This window comes from Hordeum vulgare, chromosome 3H, assembly GCF_904849725.1.
Source record: "Hordeum vulgare subsp. vulgare chromosome 3H, MorexV3_pseudomolecules_assembly, whole genome shotgun sequence".
NCBI classification, from domain to species: Eukaryota; Viridiplantae; Streptophyta; class Magnoliopsida; order Poales; family Poaceae; genus Hordeum; species Hordeum vulgare.
In genome coordinates, this window is record NC_058520.1 from 587,329,004 (window position 1) to 587,349,652 (window position 20,649).

General features: G+C 44.8%; 1 protein-coding gene across 1 annotated transcript; it reads left to right on the top strand.

Annotated features, from left to right (window-relative positions):
- Nucleotides 1–16,904: 16,904 nt before the first annotated feature.
- On the top strand, nucleotides 16,905–19,344 carry LOC123440834. The gene is made up of 2 exons (XM_045117382.1): nucleotides 16,905–17,222; nucleotides 18,393–19,344. Exons 1-2 carry the CDS (start codon nucleotides 16,964–16,966, stop codon nucleotides 19,115–19,117), a joined length of 984 nt encoding a protein of 327 aa, XP_044973317.1. The 5' UTR covers nucleotides 16,905–16,963; the 3' UTR covers nucleotides 19,118–19,344.
- The last annotated feature ends 1,305 nt before the right edge of the window (nucleotides 19,345–20,649 follow it).

Consider the following 20,649-nt stretch of genomic DNA (forward strand, 5'->3'; position numbering starts at 1 on the left):
TGCGTGAAATAGACGTGTGGGTGAATTGATAAACATTCACACACGAGCTCGGTCCTACGTGGCATAGAAAATTTGGTAAAACTTGTCAAGATTCGTGCAATCACAAACTTACGGCAATCCATGCGTGTGGACGGTTTCAAACGACCACACGTATGTGCGTTATCTTTTTGATTCTTTTAAAGAAAAATGTTTTACTCAATTTTCCCATTCTTCTCCCTCTCGCTACCACACAGTGTTTTCCTTAGCACTAGCTTGCTACCTCATTCTTTCCTAGATGGCTCAAATTTGGGACTGAAGTGCGTCGGGACGAGAGCGAAGCGGACGCACGTGCCTTCTCGGTGTCCGTCCCATCCACACCTGCTAGTCGTCCAACTATTCGCGGTCAACTTAATTAATGACGGCCATCCTCCACGGGCCCACGCGTGAGTGACTGTGGTCGGTCTTTTTTAATCCAAGGGTGCAGTGGGGTTCGATATTATCTGCTTCCAGACCCTTGTCCCCATCTCGCCACCTCCCTGCTCCCTCGTCGGCGATCAAACCCTAACCAGCAGCCATGACCAGCTTCGACCAGAAAAAGGACTAGGTCCCCGTCGTCTATCGTCACGAGCTGCACCGGAGGAGGTGGCCTACCTCCAGCATAGGAGGGTGCTACGTCTGGCGGAGGAGCGCACACGTGCCGCGCTACCGCCGCCACCAGCACTGCCCGCGCCGGCATAGCCCCCCGACGTCTATCCTCGCGCGCTGGGTCCGGAGGAGGTGGCCTACCTCCAGCATTAGAGGGCGTTGCGCCTGGCGAAGGTGCGCGCCCGTGCTGCACCATCGCTGCCACCAGCACTGCCCGCGCTTGCACAACCTGCCACCTGCGTCGGCACAGCCCGACCTCACCAGCCCCGACGCTGACGACGAGAACGCATAAGGTAGTGCGCAGTTCGGTTTTTTTAGTGTTCAATTGTAATGTAATGGGGACGTGGACTCTTGCCCGCTTTCGTGGCCAGCTTTAATGTTTAATTTATGTGTGTTTTATTATTCAAAAATGTCTGCAAATTTTTTATGTGCCGTCAAATTGAATTGCATCCGCGTTGGACACATGCGCCGACCTAAATACAGAAACGAACGTTGGTGCCCATTAAACTGACCCAAACAAACAAAAAAGGATAAAATCATTGTCCGTTTAATTCAGCCGGTTGGATTTACTCTTAGATCATAGATCATGAATGAATTTGACGCCCGCATCAACAGGTCGAGCGACCCCTCGTGTGCTACATGGCGGTTGTGGGGTTGTTTTGGCTAGTCATGTCGCTCACATTTGATTGTGATTGTGCGTTCTCGTTTGGTAATTGGTTGCGTGGTTTCGTGGTCTTCAATGGCCTTCGGCAACGGTATGTGTGATTCCTCTCCTCTGGCTCAACAAGAACTATGGAGTGCCTCTGACCTCCCTAGCTCCACTATAGACCCGAGCATTTCCAGGCCCATTCAGGTTCGGGCCAGGCTTTAAAATGTCCGACCTCAAAATACCAAGCCCGGGGCCGACCTGGCCTGTTCCACAACCTGATAACAATGCCTATCTTTTATGTTTTAAAGTGATAATTTGCTATTTTTAGGGTAAATGTCACTATAATGTTGTACTCCTTTCATCTCAGTTTACAAGTCCGACAAATGTATCTAGATCGTTAATTTGATCAACTTAACGAGAGACATATATAACAAAAAGTATATCATTACAAAATTTAAAGTCATATTGACAATCTAAATATACGTAAATGTCTTTCAAATTGTGACGGAGGAAGTACCTATGTCTATATGAAAAATCCTAAAATCATGTTGCACCGAGCTTTGGGTCGGCCTGTGGGGGTGGAAAGTGAGGATTGTGCCTAGGCTGGTCATCGGGCTTCCAGCTAGGCCATAGATGTAGGACGTACCTCTACCACCCTCCGCCACTAACCCCTCACTGGTTATCAACGACAGTGATATCGTCCTTGGGGTATGTGTGTAAGCTCCTCTAACCCCTTAGGCTGATTGTAATGGAAGTATCACATACTAGTATCATGCATATGATACTAGTATATGATAATATATCCGTAATGCAAAGTATCATGTGCTAGTATCATAGAACGGTTTATTTATTGACATGCATGACACATAATAGCACAACATTTAATATGATACGGTATCATAATATGATACTCAATCCTCTTTTTCTTCATTTAATTCCATGACACCTCATCAAATATGCCTAGTTGGCATGTATGATACTACTTATGATACTTTCATTACAACCGGCCTTAGGTATAGGCGAATCTGATGTTAATTACCCAGACCACTATCAAATTGATGGTTGACTGAACCGTGTTGAACTATTGGACGCTTCGTGCTGAGAGCCTGAGATGTCGTACGTGCGTGTCCCCAACTCTCCGTCCTAGTGCTCTTTTCTGTCCTCCAATATAACTTTGCTTGCAAGTGGTATTAGTTCCACGCTAGTGGCAGATGTCACATATGTTTTTTCTAGAAAAAGAGGAGTACCTCCGGCCTCTGCATCAGCACGATGCATGCGGCCTTTTTATTAATAAGGAAACAAACAATTTTCGGTTTTACATAGTCTCCGACATAGCAGTGTAGAAGCAAAAGTAAAAAAAAAATGGTACAACTGGTAAAATTGGCCTACATGCCTAACCATCTATTTTATTACTGGACTGTCATCCAAATCAGCTGAAGATATCCTGCGCTACCATCTCCCATCGGGTAGACCCAGTAACCAAAGGCTTCCTGGTTTCTGCAGGAGTGAGTAATGACCATGTATGGATCAATACCGCAGCTCTGTGTAGTACCTGCAAAAAATGTATATGCGTATGTCTGTCAAAAACCACATCATTCGTACAGTTTCATATAGCCCAAAGAAGTGCACAAACTCCAATACGGATGTGTCTAGCAATAATCGTATCCAATACGGATATGTCTAGCAATAATCGTATCAACTCCATCTAGCCACGTTCCAAATAACGTGTCAATGCTATCCGGAGTTATAATATTAAAGGCAATACGAGCTGTCTGTCAAAGAACTCTCGCAAGTCGACATTGGAGAAAGAGGTGTTTAATGTTTTCCTCGTTATCACACAAGCTACACCGAGTACTCCCCCCCCCCAATTACGTTTAGCCAAATTATCCTTAGTTAGAATCACCTTCTTATGCACAAACTACATAAAGACCTTGATCCTTAAGGGTACCTTGAATCTTCAAATATTCATGGACTTGGGGATACTAGTTGTGTCAATAAGATTCAGATACATCGATTTGACCGTAAATATTCCGATATTCGTAAGCTGCCAATGCACCCTATCAGGTTCCTCTGATAGTTGGACATCCATGAGTCTCCTCACAAGGTGGAGCCAATCCGCCCAGCGATGTCATATCAATGACCGTCTGAATTGGATATTTAAAAGATTTGACTGTAAGATTGTGGCTACGTACGCGTCCTTGCGTTGCATAATATTATAGAGAGCTGGATATTGAATGGCCAGAGGCATCTTCTCCAACCACGAATCCTTTGGAATCTCGTACCCTCACCATTTCCAATAATAAGTTTAGTTCTATGGAAGAAGGCTGACCTTACTCTCATCAATCCCTTTTAGAATGGTGAACCATTGGGTCTCGCATTTACCTGGGCTAAGGTTTTAAAATGTAGATACTTATTACGTAAAATTTATACCCACATGCCTTCTGTCTCTATAGAAAGTCTGAAAGCCACTTACTTAACAGACATCTATTCTTTACCTCGAAATTCTCAATTCTCAAACCTCCTTGGTCTTTGGGCCTACAAATAATATCTCATTTAGCTAATATGTATTTCTTCCTATCATCATCACTCTGCCAAAAGAATCTAGATCGATAAAAATCCAACCTTTTGCGTACCCGTACTGGTACCTTAAAGAAGGACAGAAGGAACATCGACATACTTGTAAGTATCGAGTTTATCAGAATTAATCTTCCTCCATATGAGAGCAACTTACCCTTCCTGCAGCTTAGCTTTTTCTTAAATCGATCTTCGATGCATTTTCACTCATTACTGGAAAGCTATCGATGGTGAATAGGTATGCCTAGATAACTGAACGGTAGGCTCCCCAGTTTACTGGATTATAGGTTTGACCAAGATAATAAAATAAATAACAACATTTACAATACCTAATAGATAAAATATGAAACTACTTTTCATTATATATCAAATGATATAAATTTTGTATTGTGCATATTGATATATTTTTCTAAAAACTCAATAAAATATGCAGTCGTTTGACTTTTGAAAAAAAGCTAGTACATCTATACTACTAATAAAAGATCAAACGTAAACTTCCCTATGTACACACAACTATTACCCCCACAAAAACAAACACCAATCACCACCACACAAATAGACAACAAATTACAATCTAACGGCCTTCCACCATTCAGGCAGCACCACCGTGTGCATTTACCAAATAAAATAAGGCTGACCGTGCTCCACCTCCTCGCTCAACCCGCTCGCCTCGCGCCCCCGTCGCCCCCGCTCAGGCCGTAAACACCCCTCCCCACCCACGATCGTAGCCTCTTCCTTCCCCAAACTATCGACGCATCCTCCCCCCGCCACCGCCGGTCCTCCGCCATCGATGCCTACTCCTCCCGCCCCGAGCCCCGCCACCTCGGCCTCCCCATCCCACGATCCCGCGGCCCTCCTCTCCCCGCGCCCCGCCACCGCAGCCTCCCCGCCCCATGCCCCGTCGGCCCTCCTCTGCCCGCGCCCCACCGGCCCTCCTGCCCCTGTGCCCCGCCACCTCGGCCTCCCCGTGTCCCGCCACCGCGGCCTCCACGCCCTGCGCCCCAGCGGCCCTCCTCTCTCCGCGCCCGGCCACCGCGGCCTCCCCAGTCACGCGCCCCGCCGGCCCTCCTCTCCCCGTGCCCCGCCATCGCCGGTCCTCCTCTCCACGCGCCCCGCCTCCTCTGTGCCGCGGCGGCGGGGGATGCGTCGAGCTCGGCCCCGGCGCCCCGGAGGCTGGTGCTCTACACCAAGCCGGGGTGCTGCCTCTGCGACGGCCTCAAGGAGAAGCTGCACGCCGCCGTCCTGCTCGCCGGCACCCCCTACTCCCTCGCCTCCCTCGAGCTCCAGGCGAGCAAACCCAGAACCAGTCCATAATCTCTTTCTCGTCCTGAGATGAATGCTTACTTAGTTACTTTGGATGCTGGATGGACTAATTCGATCAGGAGAGGGACATCACGACGAATGGGAGCGGCTGTACCAGTACGAGATCCTGGTGCTGGCCAAGGTGCTCCCCGACGGCACCGAGGTATCCATCGATCCGCTCGCGATTCACCCTTTTTTTGCCATGTTTTCGGCTACGCAATGTAAGCTTGCACATAGCTAAATTATGATACCAGCATACAACATCCATCTGGCTGTATAAATGTCTCAATTGGATAAACGAAAGCAGACAGTGGCTATGCCTCGCTGGTTCGCTGTAGTTGGTATACTCGCCACAGATAATAAAATCATGGAGAACATAAAAAGAAGATGGTATTGATCGAATCATCTTATTTTCAGGTATAATCAGGATTCATAAGAAAGAAGAAGAATGACATCTCTCTTCCCCTCAATTACTTCTTTGTGTTGTTTGTTTCTTGTATATACTATGAAGAAATTGTATGTTATCCTGGATAACTCAATACTACAATTTTTTAGTGTACAAAAAATTTAGGTGTCACTTGGTTAAGCAACATTTGAGACTATTCTAACACTATTATGGATTATTTTCTATATTTCTTCTTTCCTAATTATCTTCCTTTTACTGAGGATTGCAGCTAAATGTGCTCCTTTTTACCGCAAGGGAAATGGTCATTTGAGTTATTTTATTTCAATTATATTGTAATAGAGCTTCCAGTGGTCCTCCTACATGATTGCATCCCATGTACTCTCAAAATACCCGATTATCCTGAAAGAAAGCATTAGAAATTTATATAAAGATAAAAAACAAATGGGTGTATTATTTGAAGACGAATACAAGTTTGACCTCTTTCTGTAATAAACAAATCCAGACACATCAATTGCAAATGCTCAGGTTAGTGAAGTTTGTGAAGACGATGTTCATGGAGAATCGATGTTCAAATCTGTTTGTAATATCATCTACATTCCATACTTGTTTATTGGCCTAGCGAATCCATATGTACGGCTTGCATTGCCAATTATTGTACTATTTTTCTTGTTTATGTATGGTATTTTCCGCAAAGATTCACATATATGCTGTGAGCTGATTCTAAGTTTGGTAGAAAACCCACATATATGTTAATGGTTAGAACTTCAGTCTATTTTTCTACCTATTCCTTTGTTTGTAGAGTTTAGTTCTGTTCGACCATGTTTCGCTAGGAATAATGTTGATTTGTATTCCTTTTAGACCCAACCTCCAGCCCTTCCACATGACAAGAAGCCCATATCTTCCATTACATAAATCATTTATTAATGGTTTAGGAACTTGAGACTCTCTCTTTATTTTATTTTATTGGAAACTGCATCATATCATGTTCTGAGTATTTAGTATCAGATTAAGGTCTGAATGACGATACATGCTCGTAAATGATAAGCTGGGTTGAAGTATTAGGTTCTTTCCTTTGTTTCATTCGTGGAAAAACACACACACACACACACACACACATTCTATTGTTCATCGCCTTTGCGTGCAGATTTTGTTGCATAGTGCCTTTAGCTATTTTTTCCTATTTTGTTCTTTGTGCAGCACAAGTGGTCCTCATCTCGATGGCGATTTTGTTCATGCTCTTCTCGGTCCAGCGCTTTGGGGCCGACAAGGTCGGATACACCTTTGTGCCAGTCATCTCAGTGTGGTTCCTTCTAATTGCCGGCATCGAGATGTACAACCTTGTTGTTCACGACATCGGTGTTCTGCGGGCCTTCAGTCCGATGTATATAGTGCAATACTTCATAAGGAATGGGAAGAGTGGACGGGTGTCACTTGGTGAGATTATCTTGTGTGTCACAGGTAACCTTTTTGTACTTGAAAATTTTAAAATGACAAGCGGTTGCGTTGCAAACTATAGCCTGTCGAACTGTAATCTGAATTAACTGACTGATTGTCATATGTAACAGGCACAACAGGTATGTTTGCTGATCTAGGACATTTCAACATCAGGGTTGTTCAGGTAACCACATTAATTTTAGATATAAGCTTTCAGAAGTAACATTTTTTCCTGAGGCCTCCCTCAAGAGTTCGAAACAGAAGGATCTCATCTTACAATAGTTTTTGTGCTTACATTTGCATCTCAACTTCAACGACATCGTGTTCCAGTCGGTGGCACTGTGTTATATTGGGCAGGTGGTTTACCTGAGGAAATTCCCACACAACGTTGCAAACACCTTCTACAGATCCATCCCAGGTACAAAGTTTTTTTTGTAAGACTGCAATTTTGCTGAAGAAGGGAGTAGATGCATGCATTTGGTAAATATGGCAGAAGTAACTGAATTGCTTCCTTGTGCAACACCAATGTTCTGGCCAGCCTTCATCGTTGCCATTCTTTCTGGCATCATAGCAAGCCAAGCTATGCTCTCCCGTGCGTTTGCCATCCTCTCCAAGGCTCTCTCTCTCTCTCGTTTGCATGCCAAGGGTTCGAGTGATCCACACCTTGCACAAGTATGAGGGACATGTGTACATTCCTGAAGTGAACTTCCTGATGGGATTGGCGAGCATCCTCGTGACGGTCGCCTTCCGGATGATCACCAGCATCGGCTATGCTTACGGTAAATGGCTGGCCAAGGATAAGGCGTTTGTGTTCCACTCAGGTTTTCACTTTTCAGTGGGATGCTGTCGTGCTGAACATATTTATTCATCGAGCTGATCGACCCGATGTTGGTTATGCGCAGGGATCTGTGTGGTGACCACGTTGCTCTATCATGGATGTTGATTTCCATTAAACAGTATTCTGTATTCACTCAGTTCGGCCTCACTTTCCTCACACATGTTGGCTTAGCTTGGCTTGCTATGATGCCAACACATGGATGTCTGATCAACGCCACTACTCCATTTGTGCAGTTACTAGAGACACACATGTTGTGCTGCAGCCGTGGTGCTCCAGTACACCATAGGCCTCCGTTGATCAAATGCATGATGCTAAGGTTAAATCCTATACGCAGTTTATTTCTACTTGCACACATCAAGTTCAGTTAAATATGTCATGGTTAGCTGAATGAAAATAAAATAATTGAGAGAAGTGGTGCCCACGTGAACAAGCACTCTTTTGGCCGAGCCGGAAATATTGCCTGAAATTATTGTTTCACTTGGTATAATCACTCTCCAAAAAGGTTAGGTAAAATTATGAAAGTATGATTATGCTTTGACAACATTACTTTAGAATGATACATGTGCTGTAATTTTACAAACCTCAATATGATTGATCCCACTTAATATCAATCATAGTTTGGACAACATTCGGACAATCATATTAGAAGATTAAATTGTTATGTTTATTGGTACGTACAATAGTCTGACCGATGCTCCTACTTATATTAATTAAATTCTGGAAAACAGACAAATAATGGAGGTAATTATAGGATTATGTGGCCATTTACCCATGAAACCAATAATTTATTACAAGCTAATATTAGACATCTTCAACAATAGTCAATAATAAGATGTGTGAAAATCCGATCCTGAAGAGGGGATGGAAGAACATGGGCTACATTGAGTGGATGATATCACTACCATTGCCTCACAAACACAAATGTATCACTGAACTTATCCAAGAAATATGCTGTCCCAAATTGCATTTATCTCATTCACGGATAAATGATGGAAGATTTATTTACCTTGCCAAATGAGAATATAGCAGCTAAATATGTACTAAATAGTTTATCTTATTGACCAGAGGCTGTAGTAAAATAGTTTATCTCTTAATAAAAGTAAATGACTTTCAATCTATAGAAAAAGGTAAGTAGGTTTAGTAACCAGCAATAATCACATTTTTGGACTCTTCTTATGAAGTGTGAGCGTGCTGAGGAGACTTAACTACTCAATCATGGGTACTTCAATCTGAGAATTTTTTGCATCCTTGTCGTTTCCTTTCTATATATCCTCTGAAATAACAATCAAGATGTACACCATCAAAATCATGCTAATCCAACTATCTGGTGTGTAGGTCATCATTGTACGACTTCCATTCTGCTCCATACAATATTCATTCTCCATGATTAAGTGGTAGTTTGTTACTGTTTCGAAGAGTCAAGGTAACTCATGTGCTCGAATCATTCTCGCTCTCACATATATGTTCATGCTATACTTTATTGTTTTTTTGGGTCTATTTTACAGGTTTGGAATACAATTTCAGTTGCCTTCATTCATGGTCAAGGCTTCGGGTGAGTTATTGCACACCTCCTTTATAATATTGTAGTGATTTAGTTAATTTCAATTGCAATGCATTCAGCAACATTTATAATGGTTATTCTATGAAGTATTGAAAAATTAGACGCGATCTTTTCTTCAAGATGGTGCGGGTTAGTATTGGTGTTGCGTTTCCATCACATGGGAAAAATCATTTTAATATAATATGAACATTATACCGAGTAACCAGTATTGACGCGTAAGCCCTTAGCTGGTATTGACACAGATCGTCTGCCAATAAAAGGCATTAACATTGAACCATATCCCTATTACAACCATGTATTACATAGAGCCTAGCAGGTGTCGGATGCATTATCTGAAATTCTAAATACTTGCTTAATACTATGTGTATGACCGCTATCATCAAGATTATATTTTTTTTTCCTCTTACAGAATCCTTGTACAATACAAATATGAGAAATTTCATTTATATCTAACATGATACTTGTACTTCTGATTTTGCACACACTTTATTATACCACAGTCAACCAAGTAGTAGCATGCGAGTAAGGCTCAGGGTGGTTCCGGACAAAGAGACCTCATGTATCCTCGGCCTAAAGCAAGATTGGGTATGTGGCATTTTAGAAGATCCATAGTGGCGCTTATCCCCGATTTGTTGCTTTAGACTAAGGAATGGTTGTGAGTGGTTGTACAGGTAACTTTTTCGCCAATAAATGCACCACACAAGTAAGCTTTGAGATTTGGATGACACTCATTTGTTCAGTTAGTTGGATGGAGCGTAGCTTTCACCTGTTGTCCTGTCACTTTTTTTAATTGATTATTTCTTGATAGTCTTCGCCTTTTTGTTTTGTTCTATGGAAATTCATCACCATACACATGAAAAATATTGTATTGACACATGGAGTTATATAGGTAACTTGAGTTATTGTACCTTTTTTCCTTTAATTCTTTTTGTTTGGAATCAACATTCAGTACAAATGCTGCTGAAGTATACCAAATAGCACAACAACTTCTAAAGCATTCATCTATTTCCCGTGCTTTGTCGGATGTTCCAGTGAAACAATGACATGTAATTAATGTATATTGTTGTTCGAGAGATTGTGTATATTTGAACATTATTGTTTTCTTGCAATGAAGATTAGCAAAAAAATACACGTCAAGTTGTCATCTTTGGATAAGTTGTTGGACCACCGACAACATGAAATTAATAAAGATAGTGATGATCACTTTAGTTTGTCCATGTGGTCTTGTTTTTATTTCATCCCAACTAACGTTATTATTGGTTATGAAACTTGTATGGCCAATGGATGGTAGCTAACAGACGGTCATTAGCGGCTAATCAATACCCCCAGCACAGCTCAAACCCTCGCGGCAGGGGTGGAGGACCGCAGGGACATGCTACTTCCAACAGTAGAACAGAGAACACATCAAAGAAACGCTCTTCGCAGGAGGCAGGGATGAGCGAGGACGAGAACGTTGAGGACACGACTGAGAGCCCCATGAAACCAATGCAGATGGAGCAGGACGAGGGGGAACCACCCCAGACTGAATCTTCTGCAGAAAAGCGGCTGGACATGTCCAATGCAACTACAGCAGGGCCGACTGATCTAGGGGATGATCACCAGTCCACGACCAATATGAGGGAGGCTTCTGAACTCCCAGAGCATACTCCACCACCTCCGCGGGCGTACGTTGCACCAAGGGACCGAAAGAAGCACAGGGCAGGTTCTTCACCACATAAAATAACAAACACTATGAGCGATTTGGCGGGCTCCTGCGAGGAGCACCGCCGGGCTCAATGAGTTTTCTATGCTGGAGCTGTCGAGGGGCTGGTAGACCCGAGACAGTTCGTGAGCTTCGCAATCTTGTGAGGCAATATACTCCAATGGTGGCTTGCATTGTGGAAACTCAACTTCCTGGAGGAAGAGTAGAAAGCGTGGCAAGCTCATTAGGATTCGATCTTTCTTTTGCTGTTAGTAGCTCTGGTAGAAGTGGATGTTTAGGGATCTTTTGGAATAATTCAATAAAGCTTGAGATCTTTGGTTACTCTGAATATCACACTGATGCGTTAATCACCATGTCAGGGGTGGAACAATGGAGATTGACGGTGGTTTATGGGGAAGCAAGGGTGGAGGAAAGAGGTATAATCTGGGACCTCTTTCGGTCATTAGCTTCGGCGAATGATCGTCCTTGGTTGTGTTTGGGGGACTTCAACGAAGTCTTGCGTCTGGACGAGTACGAGGGATCAAGCCACCGCAGCATGACACAGGTCAATGGGTTTCGTGACGTCGTTGATGTTTGCGGATTCTCTGATCTGGGATTCACTGGACCGAGATGGACTTTCAAGAGAAGGGTCGCAGGAGGAACCTATACTCGCGTCCGATTAGACAGAGCCTTAGCTACTGCGGAGTGGTTGTCTATCTTCCCAAATGCAAGATTAGCACACAAAGTGGCTGCCACCTCAGATCATAGCCGCATCTTGCTTGAAACCGAATGCCAACTGGGCAGGCTCATACAACAAACTTTTAAATATGAGATGATGTGGGAATCCCATGATGGTTTCCAAGAGGAGGTGCAACAACATTGGCAGGCCCTGGAGTGGCTACAGTAGCAGAACCGAAGGGGAAAATTGATGCTCTGGCAAAAGGCCTCGGGCGCTGGGATAAAAATACTTTTGGCAATGTGAGTAAGGAGATCAAACGACTGAACGGAGATCTGGCAAACCTACAGGCAGACCCAAGGTGTACCCAACCTACTAGGGTTGAAACAAAGATCAGAGATAGATTGTCCGAGCTCTATTACAGAGAGGAGGTGATGTGGCGTCAACGGTCCCGGGTAACATGGCTCAAAGAGGACGGAAATACAAGGTTTTTTCATCTGCGGGCAAGCAATTGTAGACGCAAAAACAAAATTCAGTCTCTGGTACGGGAGGACGGCACTACAGTTGATGATGCCATTGAGCTAGAACACATGGTCACCGATTTCTATAAACATCTATACACATTCGAAGGTACATCAAATATGGAGGAAGTACTTAACATGGTTCCACGTAAAGTCACCACTGAGATGAATAATCTTCTGACATCGGAATTTACTCAAGAAGAGGTGAAGGCAGCTTTATTTCAAATGGCACCCACAAAAGCGCCATGGTCTGATGGGTTTCCCGCCCATTTCTTTCAACGCAACTGGGAAGTATGTGGCACCGAAATCACTACAGTCACCTTAAAAATCCTGAAGGGAGAAGACGAAGTTTCTATCTTGAACGACACTATTCTGGTGCTGATACCAAAGGTAACAAGCCACACACTCCTCACACAATTCCGTCCGAGAAGTCTTTGTAATGTTCTTTATAAAATAGCATCCAAGGTCATAGCAAACAGATTGAAACCCATCCTCCCTGAGATCATATCAGAAGAACAATCGGCCTTTGTTGGAGGAAGAATTATTACAGACAACATAATATCTGCCTATGAATGTGTGCACTTTATGAAACGAAGCAAGTCGAAGAGGAATGGATTCTGTGCCTGGAAACTAGACATGATGAAAGCATATGACCGTTTGGAATGGACATATCTGAGCGCTATGATGACCAGACTGGGTTTTGCACCAGCCTGGGTTGATCTTATCATGGGGATGGTGAGCTAAGTTACTTTTTCGGTCTTATTTAACGGGAAGAAACTGGATCAATTCACTCCTACGAGAGGGATTCGACAGGGAGATCCACTATCACCCTATCTGTTCTTGTTGGCAGCAGAGAGCCTCTCGTGCCTCCTCAAAAACCACAATGAGTCATCACCTATTCACGAAATTAAAGTGGCACCAACGGCTCCGTTGGTAAGTCACTTACTGTTTGCTGATGACAGACTGCTGTTTTTCAAGTCGAGTTGTCAGGGAGCTACTATGGTATCTTCCTTGTTGGAAACCTACTGCAATGCTTCGGGACAGAGAATTAACCAAGCTAAGTCCTCTGTTTTCTTGAGTAAAAGCTGTGCAAATGAGGAGAAGGAGAGTATCAAGAACATTATCAATGTGCACAATGAATGTCTAAATGACAAATATTTGGGCATGCCCACAGATGTGGGTAGCAGCAAAAATGGGGCCTTTAAATATCTGAAAGATAGGGTTTGGGATAAAGTTAAAGGATGGATGGAAAAGATTTTATCCCCAGGAGGGAAAGAAGTTCTTATAAAGTCCATTGCGCAAGAAGTTCCGGTCTTCTCTATGGCGTGCTTTAAACTTCCCCGCGGTTTGTGCCTCCACATCAACTCCCTGATTAGGAAGTTCTGGTGGGGTAGTAAGAACGATGAAAGGAATACTAGTTGGGTATCGTGGGAGGTGATGACACGGCCTAAATATGAAGGTGGATTGGGTTTCAAAGATATTGAACTATTTAATCTCGCCTTACTTGCTAGACAAGCTTGGCGCCTGCTCAAGACTCCGGAATCATTAAGTGGCAGGATCCTAAAGGCACGTTACTACCCCTTCACTTGCTTCCTGGATTCTGAGCTTGGAAATAACCCATCACAAATATGGCATGCAATCATCGAGGGGAAAGATAGTCTCAAGTTAGGAGTGATCAAACGGATCGGCGATGGCTCAACCACAGAGATATGGAACCAAAACTGGCTCCCTAAAGAAGCTTCCATGCGACCTATTGCATGTCTTACGGCCCAACGCCCTACCATGGTTGCCGAGCTCATCGATCATACATCAGCCAGATGGAGGCGGGAGTTGATCACCTCAACTTTTTTATCGATAGATGCTGACGTGATTCTCAACATTCCTCTAAGCACCAGACACTATGAAGATTTCTGGTCATGGTCACAGGACAAGAAAGGCTTGTTTACCGTCAAGTCTTGTTATCGCATGCTCATTACTACCAAGCTTCGACGGGAGGCCTCGCTTGAAGGCAATGGCGGCCCGGCGGACGTCACCAGAGAGAGGAGATGTTGGGATACGATGTGGCGGATCCAAGTCCCTTCGAAAATCAAGATCTTCCTGTTGAGATTGGCCCAGAGCTCGCTACCGACAGCAGACGTTCGACACCATCGCAATATGGCACCCTCCCGGGCATGTGCGATATGCGGGACAGAGGACTCTTGGATCCACTCCCTGCTTACATGCACTATGGCTCGCTGCGTCTGGGTACTACATGATCCAGAGCTAGTCGAGCACATGTTGGCGACTGCGGAACCAGACGCGAAGTCTTGGCTATTCACCATGCTATCATCAGTTTCTGCGACCGAGATGACCAAGATCACAGTAACACTATGGGCGATCTGGTTTGCCCGACGCAAACTGATCCATGAAGGAGAGCATCAAAGTCCAGGGGCTACACTAGCCTTCGCCAACCGATTTATAGCAGAGTTGGAACTGAACAAGCCAACATCGAGATCAAACCCTAGGCCAGTTCACTCCAATACTCGGCGATGGATCAAGCCCCCTGCGGGTTGGACAAAGATCAATGTCGACGGTGCAGTTTGCAAGCCCCCCCCCCCCATAGGAGCGATCAATGCAGTCTGCAGGGACGAACAAGGAGCTTAGCTGGGTTCATCAGCCGTCGTCTTCCATGGGTTAACTGATCCTCAAATTTTGGAAACCTTGGCTTTCCGTGAAGCCCAATCTTTGGGACGAGACTTATTATTGCAAAGGTTGCAGTGGCTTCTGATTGTCTGAATGTTGTTGAAGGAATCAACTCTGGATCTGAAGGAATAACCGGCCCTATTATCAAGGAAATATTTGATGGTAGGAGTGACTTTCAACATATATCGTTTACCCATGAAGAAAGATTATCCAACATGAAAGCTCACCACTTAGCTAGATATGCTCTGCATTTAGGGGAGGGATGCCATGTGTGGCTACTCGAACCCTTTGATACTAATATTATCCCTGTAATCCGCAATAGTGATCAATAAAGCAGTTTTTCACCCCTAAAAAAAAAACTGAGTCTATTAGCTTTTGTTGCCCTTAGCAGCATGGGTGGGTGAAATTACAAATTTGTTATGCAATTCATTGGTCTGAGATATTTCATAAGTAGTGGCCAACTACCACACCTGTTTGATGCTATGATTGGTTAACATGAGTGAGAATGAAAACAAATGAATAAATAAGTCCCTAAAATAGAACAAAAACCCTCGGACTGCCGGACTACAGTGTACTCGCTTGGGATGAGAATGTAAGTTGGGCATGGCTGTGAGGTTGTACGGAATATTGTGGTTTCATTCTTTTATGAAATGAAACGAGAGAGTCGGTCCCTAATTATGTAAATAAAAAAGTCGGAGATTGGTTTAATAAGCGAAAAAATATGTTGTACATGTAACGACCATAACTTTTAGATTCAGTGTCAAACGAAATTTATAAACACATGTTTTTAACGGCATACTGTACATGTTTAACTAGTTAAATATTTCCATCCGGATGGAGTATTAGATTAGATTGATTAGTAACAAAGGATTGGAGCTGTTCATGGTGGTCAACCAGGGATTGATTAAGACGGTCAAAAGGTGCTGCACACAAGCAGTACCTCTCCCGCAAGTCAACCGGTCACTTCATCCGTTGCTTCTGGATCACGCCATGGAGTACCCATTAACCCATTCGCATAATTATTCGATGTAGTGGAATCAAAGACAAATTCATGGACATTCACAGCAAAAAGAAGACCAATCCATGAAGCCATATGTATGGTCCTTGAAGTCGAGGAGGAACTCGTGAGTTGTGAGATGCTTTCTGTATTTGGATGGTTAGGAGGCACTGCCATCTTTAGCTCATGAGTGTTTAAATTATAAATTTGGGACTGATGCTTGCAATTTTTTAAATTTACTTCAGTCCTTCTAAAAATGTGGGTTCTGTAAGAATTAAAAGGAGGCGTTTCTGTCAACTAAGAAGGCATTTGTGATCAATTTTTAGATGATGTGTCGGTTTATTTCTTTCGATGATGCTCATATAGTAGAGCATGCGTAATTCGTAAAGATGAATGTATGTGCGTATGTAAAAACGTATGGATCAATGTTAAAAAGTGCACTTCCTGCGCTACGTGTTGCGATCTGCGGACCGATGGGGCCTGCGAGGCTGCGATGCTAGTTGTGAGCTACATGTACGGACGTGTGCGTGTTGTGTTGGCGAAGACAAATACTACCAGTAGGATGCAACGGCAGATACTCCCTCCGTTTCTAAATATAAGTTTTTTTAAAAGTTACACTAACGGATTACATACGGATGTATATAGACATATTTTAAAACCTATATTCACTCATTTTGCTTTGTACGTAGTCTTTAGTAAAATCTTGAAAAAGACTTGTATTTAGAGACAGAGGGAGTATATATGTATCACATCACATGCATGGCTGATGGCTCGTTGACCTAACCGCGATCAACGGCGGGATACATGCATGCTTTCACTGTGGCTTTCGATGTGTCACACGTACTAGTACGAAACATGCAGGTGAACGCAAAGCGTCTCCGGAGAATGATGGCCTCCACAGGGGAGAATGATGGCCTTTCCCCTATAAATCCCCACGTTCACATGCGCCAAACACCTCACCACCACCACAGGACGACCCATCTCAGCAGTGTGCACGATCTACCAAGAAGGAAGATCCATGGCGCGGCAGCTCGTTGCCGCGATGGCCGCTCTGGTGGCCGCGTGCGCCCTGGCGGCCGCCGCCGGCGTCGAGGCCCAGCCGCCGAGGAAGCTGCCGCCCAACTACCACATGATCACCCCGGGGAAGTTCGGGCAGAGGAGCCAGCAGCTGTCGTGCAAGGACACCAACGGCAAGAAGGCAGGGTGCATGGGCAAGTGCGACAAGCGCTGCCCCAACCAGTGCATCGTCCTCTGCCCCAGCTGCAAGACATACTGCAGTAAGTTTATACATATCCATGTGATGTACTGTACGTACTTCCTTTTCAGGTTAGAGTGAGTGGGCCTCTTTGATTCAAAGGATTTTTCATGGGAATTTGGGGGGTATTGAAATCTTTTAGCATTTTTCTACATGGTTATTAGTTCGATTCGTAGGAATGAATTTTGTAGAAGAATGATCTGGAAAAGGCTCGAACTTTCGTTTTTTTACTATGAACGTTTTTATGGCAATGTACTGACGCAAGGGTGGCAAGTTTAGCTGACACACAAATCTTTGCTCAGTGTATTTTATGCTTGAACTTATCGTGTGTGCGAATTAAACTTGTCACACTAAAGTTATCATATAAGACGTTCAATTTGTCATGGTCAAATCCCAAACATTTGTTTTCGTAGAAAAATTTATGTGCCCCAGCCACAAGACATACGTATGTACTTTCCTTTTGAAACGGAGGTAAGAAATTTGCCTCATTTATTAAATAAGAAACGAGCATAACGCGAGGGTGTTCTGACAAAAGAGCGTTCCTCCGCACATCCTGCTTAATATAAGAGCATCTCCAACGGCAGCGCAAAAAATCCGCGTCCAATAATTTTTTTAGCGCGCCACTGTAGCAGTTTTGAAGCGCGGGGACGGAGCATCTCCAACAGACGCGCGCTAGTGCGGCGCCCAATCCATTCCGATCCAGCGGTCCCATCTGCAGCAGCTCAGAGTTTGCTGCGCGCGCAAGCCGGCGCACCAAATATGCTGCGCGCGATAGCGTTTTTGAGCATGTGTCCAAAAGTTTTTAGCGCGCGCAGTGTTTTGCAGCTTCTGCTGGAGCAGTCCGGCGCCCAAAAAACGGATCTTTTAGCGGGCGGAGCAGTTTTTGGGCGCCTGTTGGCGATGCTCTAATAGTCGAAGAGGCCAACCTTTGGATCAAAGCAGGGGCTAAGAAGTTAGGGTTTTTCTTATTGCAAGAATGATTTTCAGGCCGTAACTTGGGTGTGTTGTAACATACGTATATACTCATGCACTACTTTCTTTGTAGTAAATATGTACACTTTTAGTCCCATTTGAATTGGGTGTGATTTTGCATGCGTATTTTGGCTTAAGTTTGAACTTTGGAGGACATCATGCCTTTTCTGTACGTTTGTGGTGCCATTGACTTCACTCTTGATGCGTCCCTTGGTTCCAGTGTGCGACTTCTACGCGGGCGTGTCTTGCGGTGACCCGCGTTTCACCGGCGGCGATGGCAACAACTTCTACTTCCACGGAAAGAAGGATCAGGACTTCTGCATCGTCTCCGACGCCGACCTCCACATCAACGCCCACTTCATCGGCAAGCGCAACCCCTCCATGAGCCGCGACTTCACCTGGATCCAAGCCCTCGGCATCCGCTTCGCCCACCACCGTCTCTTCATTGGAGCCCAGAAGGCCACCAGCTGGAACGGCGACGTCGACCACCTCGAGATGTCCTTCGACGACACGGCCCTCGAGATCCCTATCGAGACCGGCGCGCTGTGGAACTCCGCCACGGTGCCAGGGCTGTCCGTCGCGAGGACGGCGACCACCAACGGGGTGAGGGTGCACCTGAGGGGCGTGTTCGACATCATGGCCAACGTGGTGCCCATCACCGAGGAGGACTCACGCATCCACAACTACGGCGTCGCAGGGTCAGGCGATAGCCTGGCGCACCTGGACATCGGGTTCAAGTTCCACGACCTCACCGACGACGTTCACGGCGTGCTCGGCCAGACCTACCGCTCCGACTACGTGAACGGGATGAGTGTGCGCGCCAGCATGCCCATCATGGGCGGCGCGCCGAACTATGTCTCCTCCGACATCTTTGCTTCTGACTGCGCCGTCTCCAGGTTCGGTCGCAACACCGGCATCTCCATGGTCACCGGCAAGACCGAGTGAACTATACAAATACATTGCAGACGTGAGCTTTGCGGTCACCTCCACTGCTTCACTACTATACCCTGATCACGCAATTACGACAAATTTCTGCTTTGCGCAATCAACCAAATTAGTGGTGTAATGAGGAAGTAAATAAAAATGTAACGCTAGAGGCAAGATCAATTGTCAGCTGGTCGATGTACTTCGTTTCATTTCATGATCTATACAAAAGAGACCATGTGTTGCAACGGGATAGCTCTGAAGTCGTGCGTCCATGAAACCATGGACTGGCAAACTTACCGACGTACCGCGAGGAAGATGGGAAGCAATGTGAGAATAGAAACCCCAACGCGTGGTTGCTCTGTTTATTATCGTTGATTGATTGATTGATAGGGAAGTCGTGAGCCGACCAAAGTCCAAGAGCCGAGCGGCGTCAGCCGAGGGGAAGGATTTGGCTCCGAGAGAGATGAGGGTGGTAGGGGTGAGGAGGGGTTTGTTTACAAAAATGCTAGACATACAAAGAGTTACATAAGATTATACGCTGACTATAATTCTTTTTTTCTAACTTTTCAAGGGGTGGGGCCCTCAGTCCCCTTAATCTCCAATCGAAATCCACCTTTTTATAAAATCTATGTAAACTTGTGTATGTATAGCATTGTTGGGTTTGTTTGACCACAATCCTTCATCAAGTAGTACTTTTTGATGACTTCCTAAACAGAAGTACCCCCCCCCCCCAAATTTACTTTTATAAGATGTAAGACGTTTGTAGACATTTTAAACATAGTTTAAAACAGTTCAATCCGCTGCCTGGAACGTGTTATAAAAAAGAGCGGAGAGTGAAATCTCTTTTAAACCTCAAGGTTGTATAGGTCGACGTAAATGAACCCCGACCTTTAAATCCCTGAAGTATATACCATATACTTAATGATCACGGTCAATTATAACCCTAAACCTAACCTAGGCCTATTTGGAAAATTAATCCCGACCGGGATCGTTCGTTTCTCTCATTGACCACATGAACCACATGTCATATTCATCTTCTTCATCAACTTCTTTACGCCTTGCCGGTTCCGCGTCTACCTCGACTCTCTATGGTTCTCCGGAAGACTCTAGCATCCTACCGTGAAGCCCCATGCATAGCTAGCTAGCTTCCATGTGAATGTGAATATATGTGCCCGCCGGGTTCGTCTCCAGCGCCACGCGACACGGGCGCGACGTGCCCGTGCGCTCGGTGTCACCACGTCCATGATTTCTTCTCATGTGCAAATCTAGCTCAATGGCTTCGGCTGATTGATTTTTGTGTGATCGATGTGCAAAGCAAAGCCGAACCGTAATAGCCAATCGATCATACACACATAGATGAGCGTCGGCGTTGACAATTTTCTCACAATTTCAGGACGCCTGCGGAGGGACGGAAGGAAATGGCCCGTCGAGGGAGTAGCTTCGCAGCCCCTGAAACCTCTCTGTTGTTCCATGCGCGGTCAACTTCTCCATCATTTTTAGTCTACCGCGTCGAAATATTATCCTCAGCCATCGTGGCCTTCTTCCCGTGT

Excerpts from the sequence above, each read along its gene's own strand:
- LOC123440834 (XM_045117382.1), top strand. The coding sequence starts at position 16,964 with ATGGCGCGGCAGCTCGTTGCCGCGATGGCCGCTCTGGTGGCCGCGTGC. Across the intron at positions 17,223-18,392 it reads CAGCTGCAAGACATACTGCA|TGTGCGACTTCTACGCGGGC; the intron begins GTAAGTTTATAC and ends CCTTGGTTCCAG.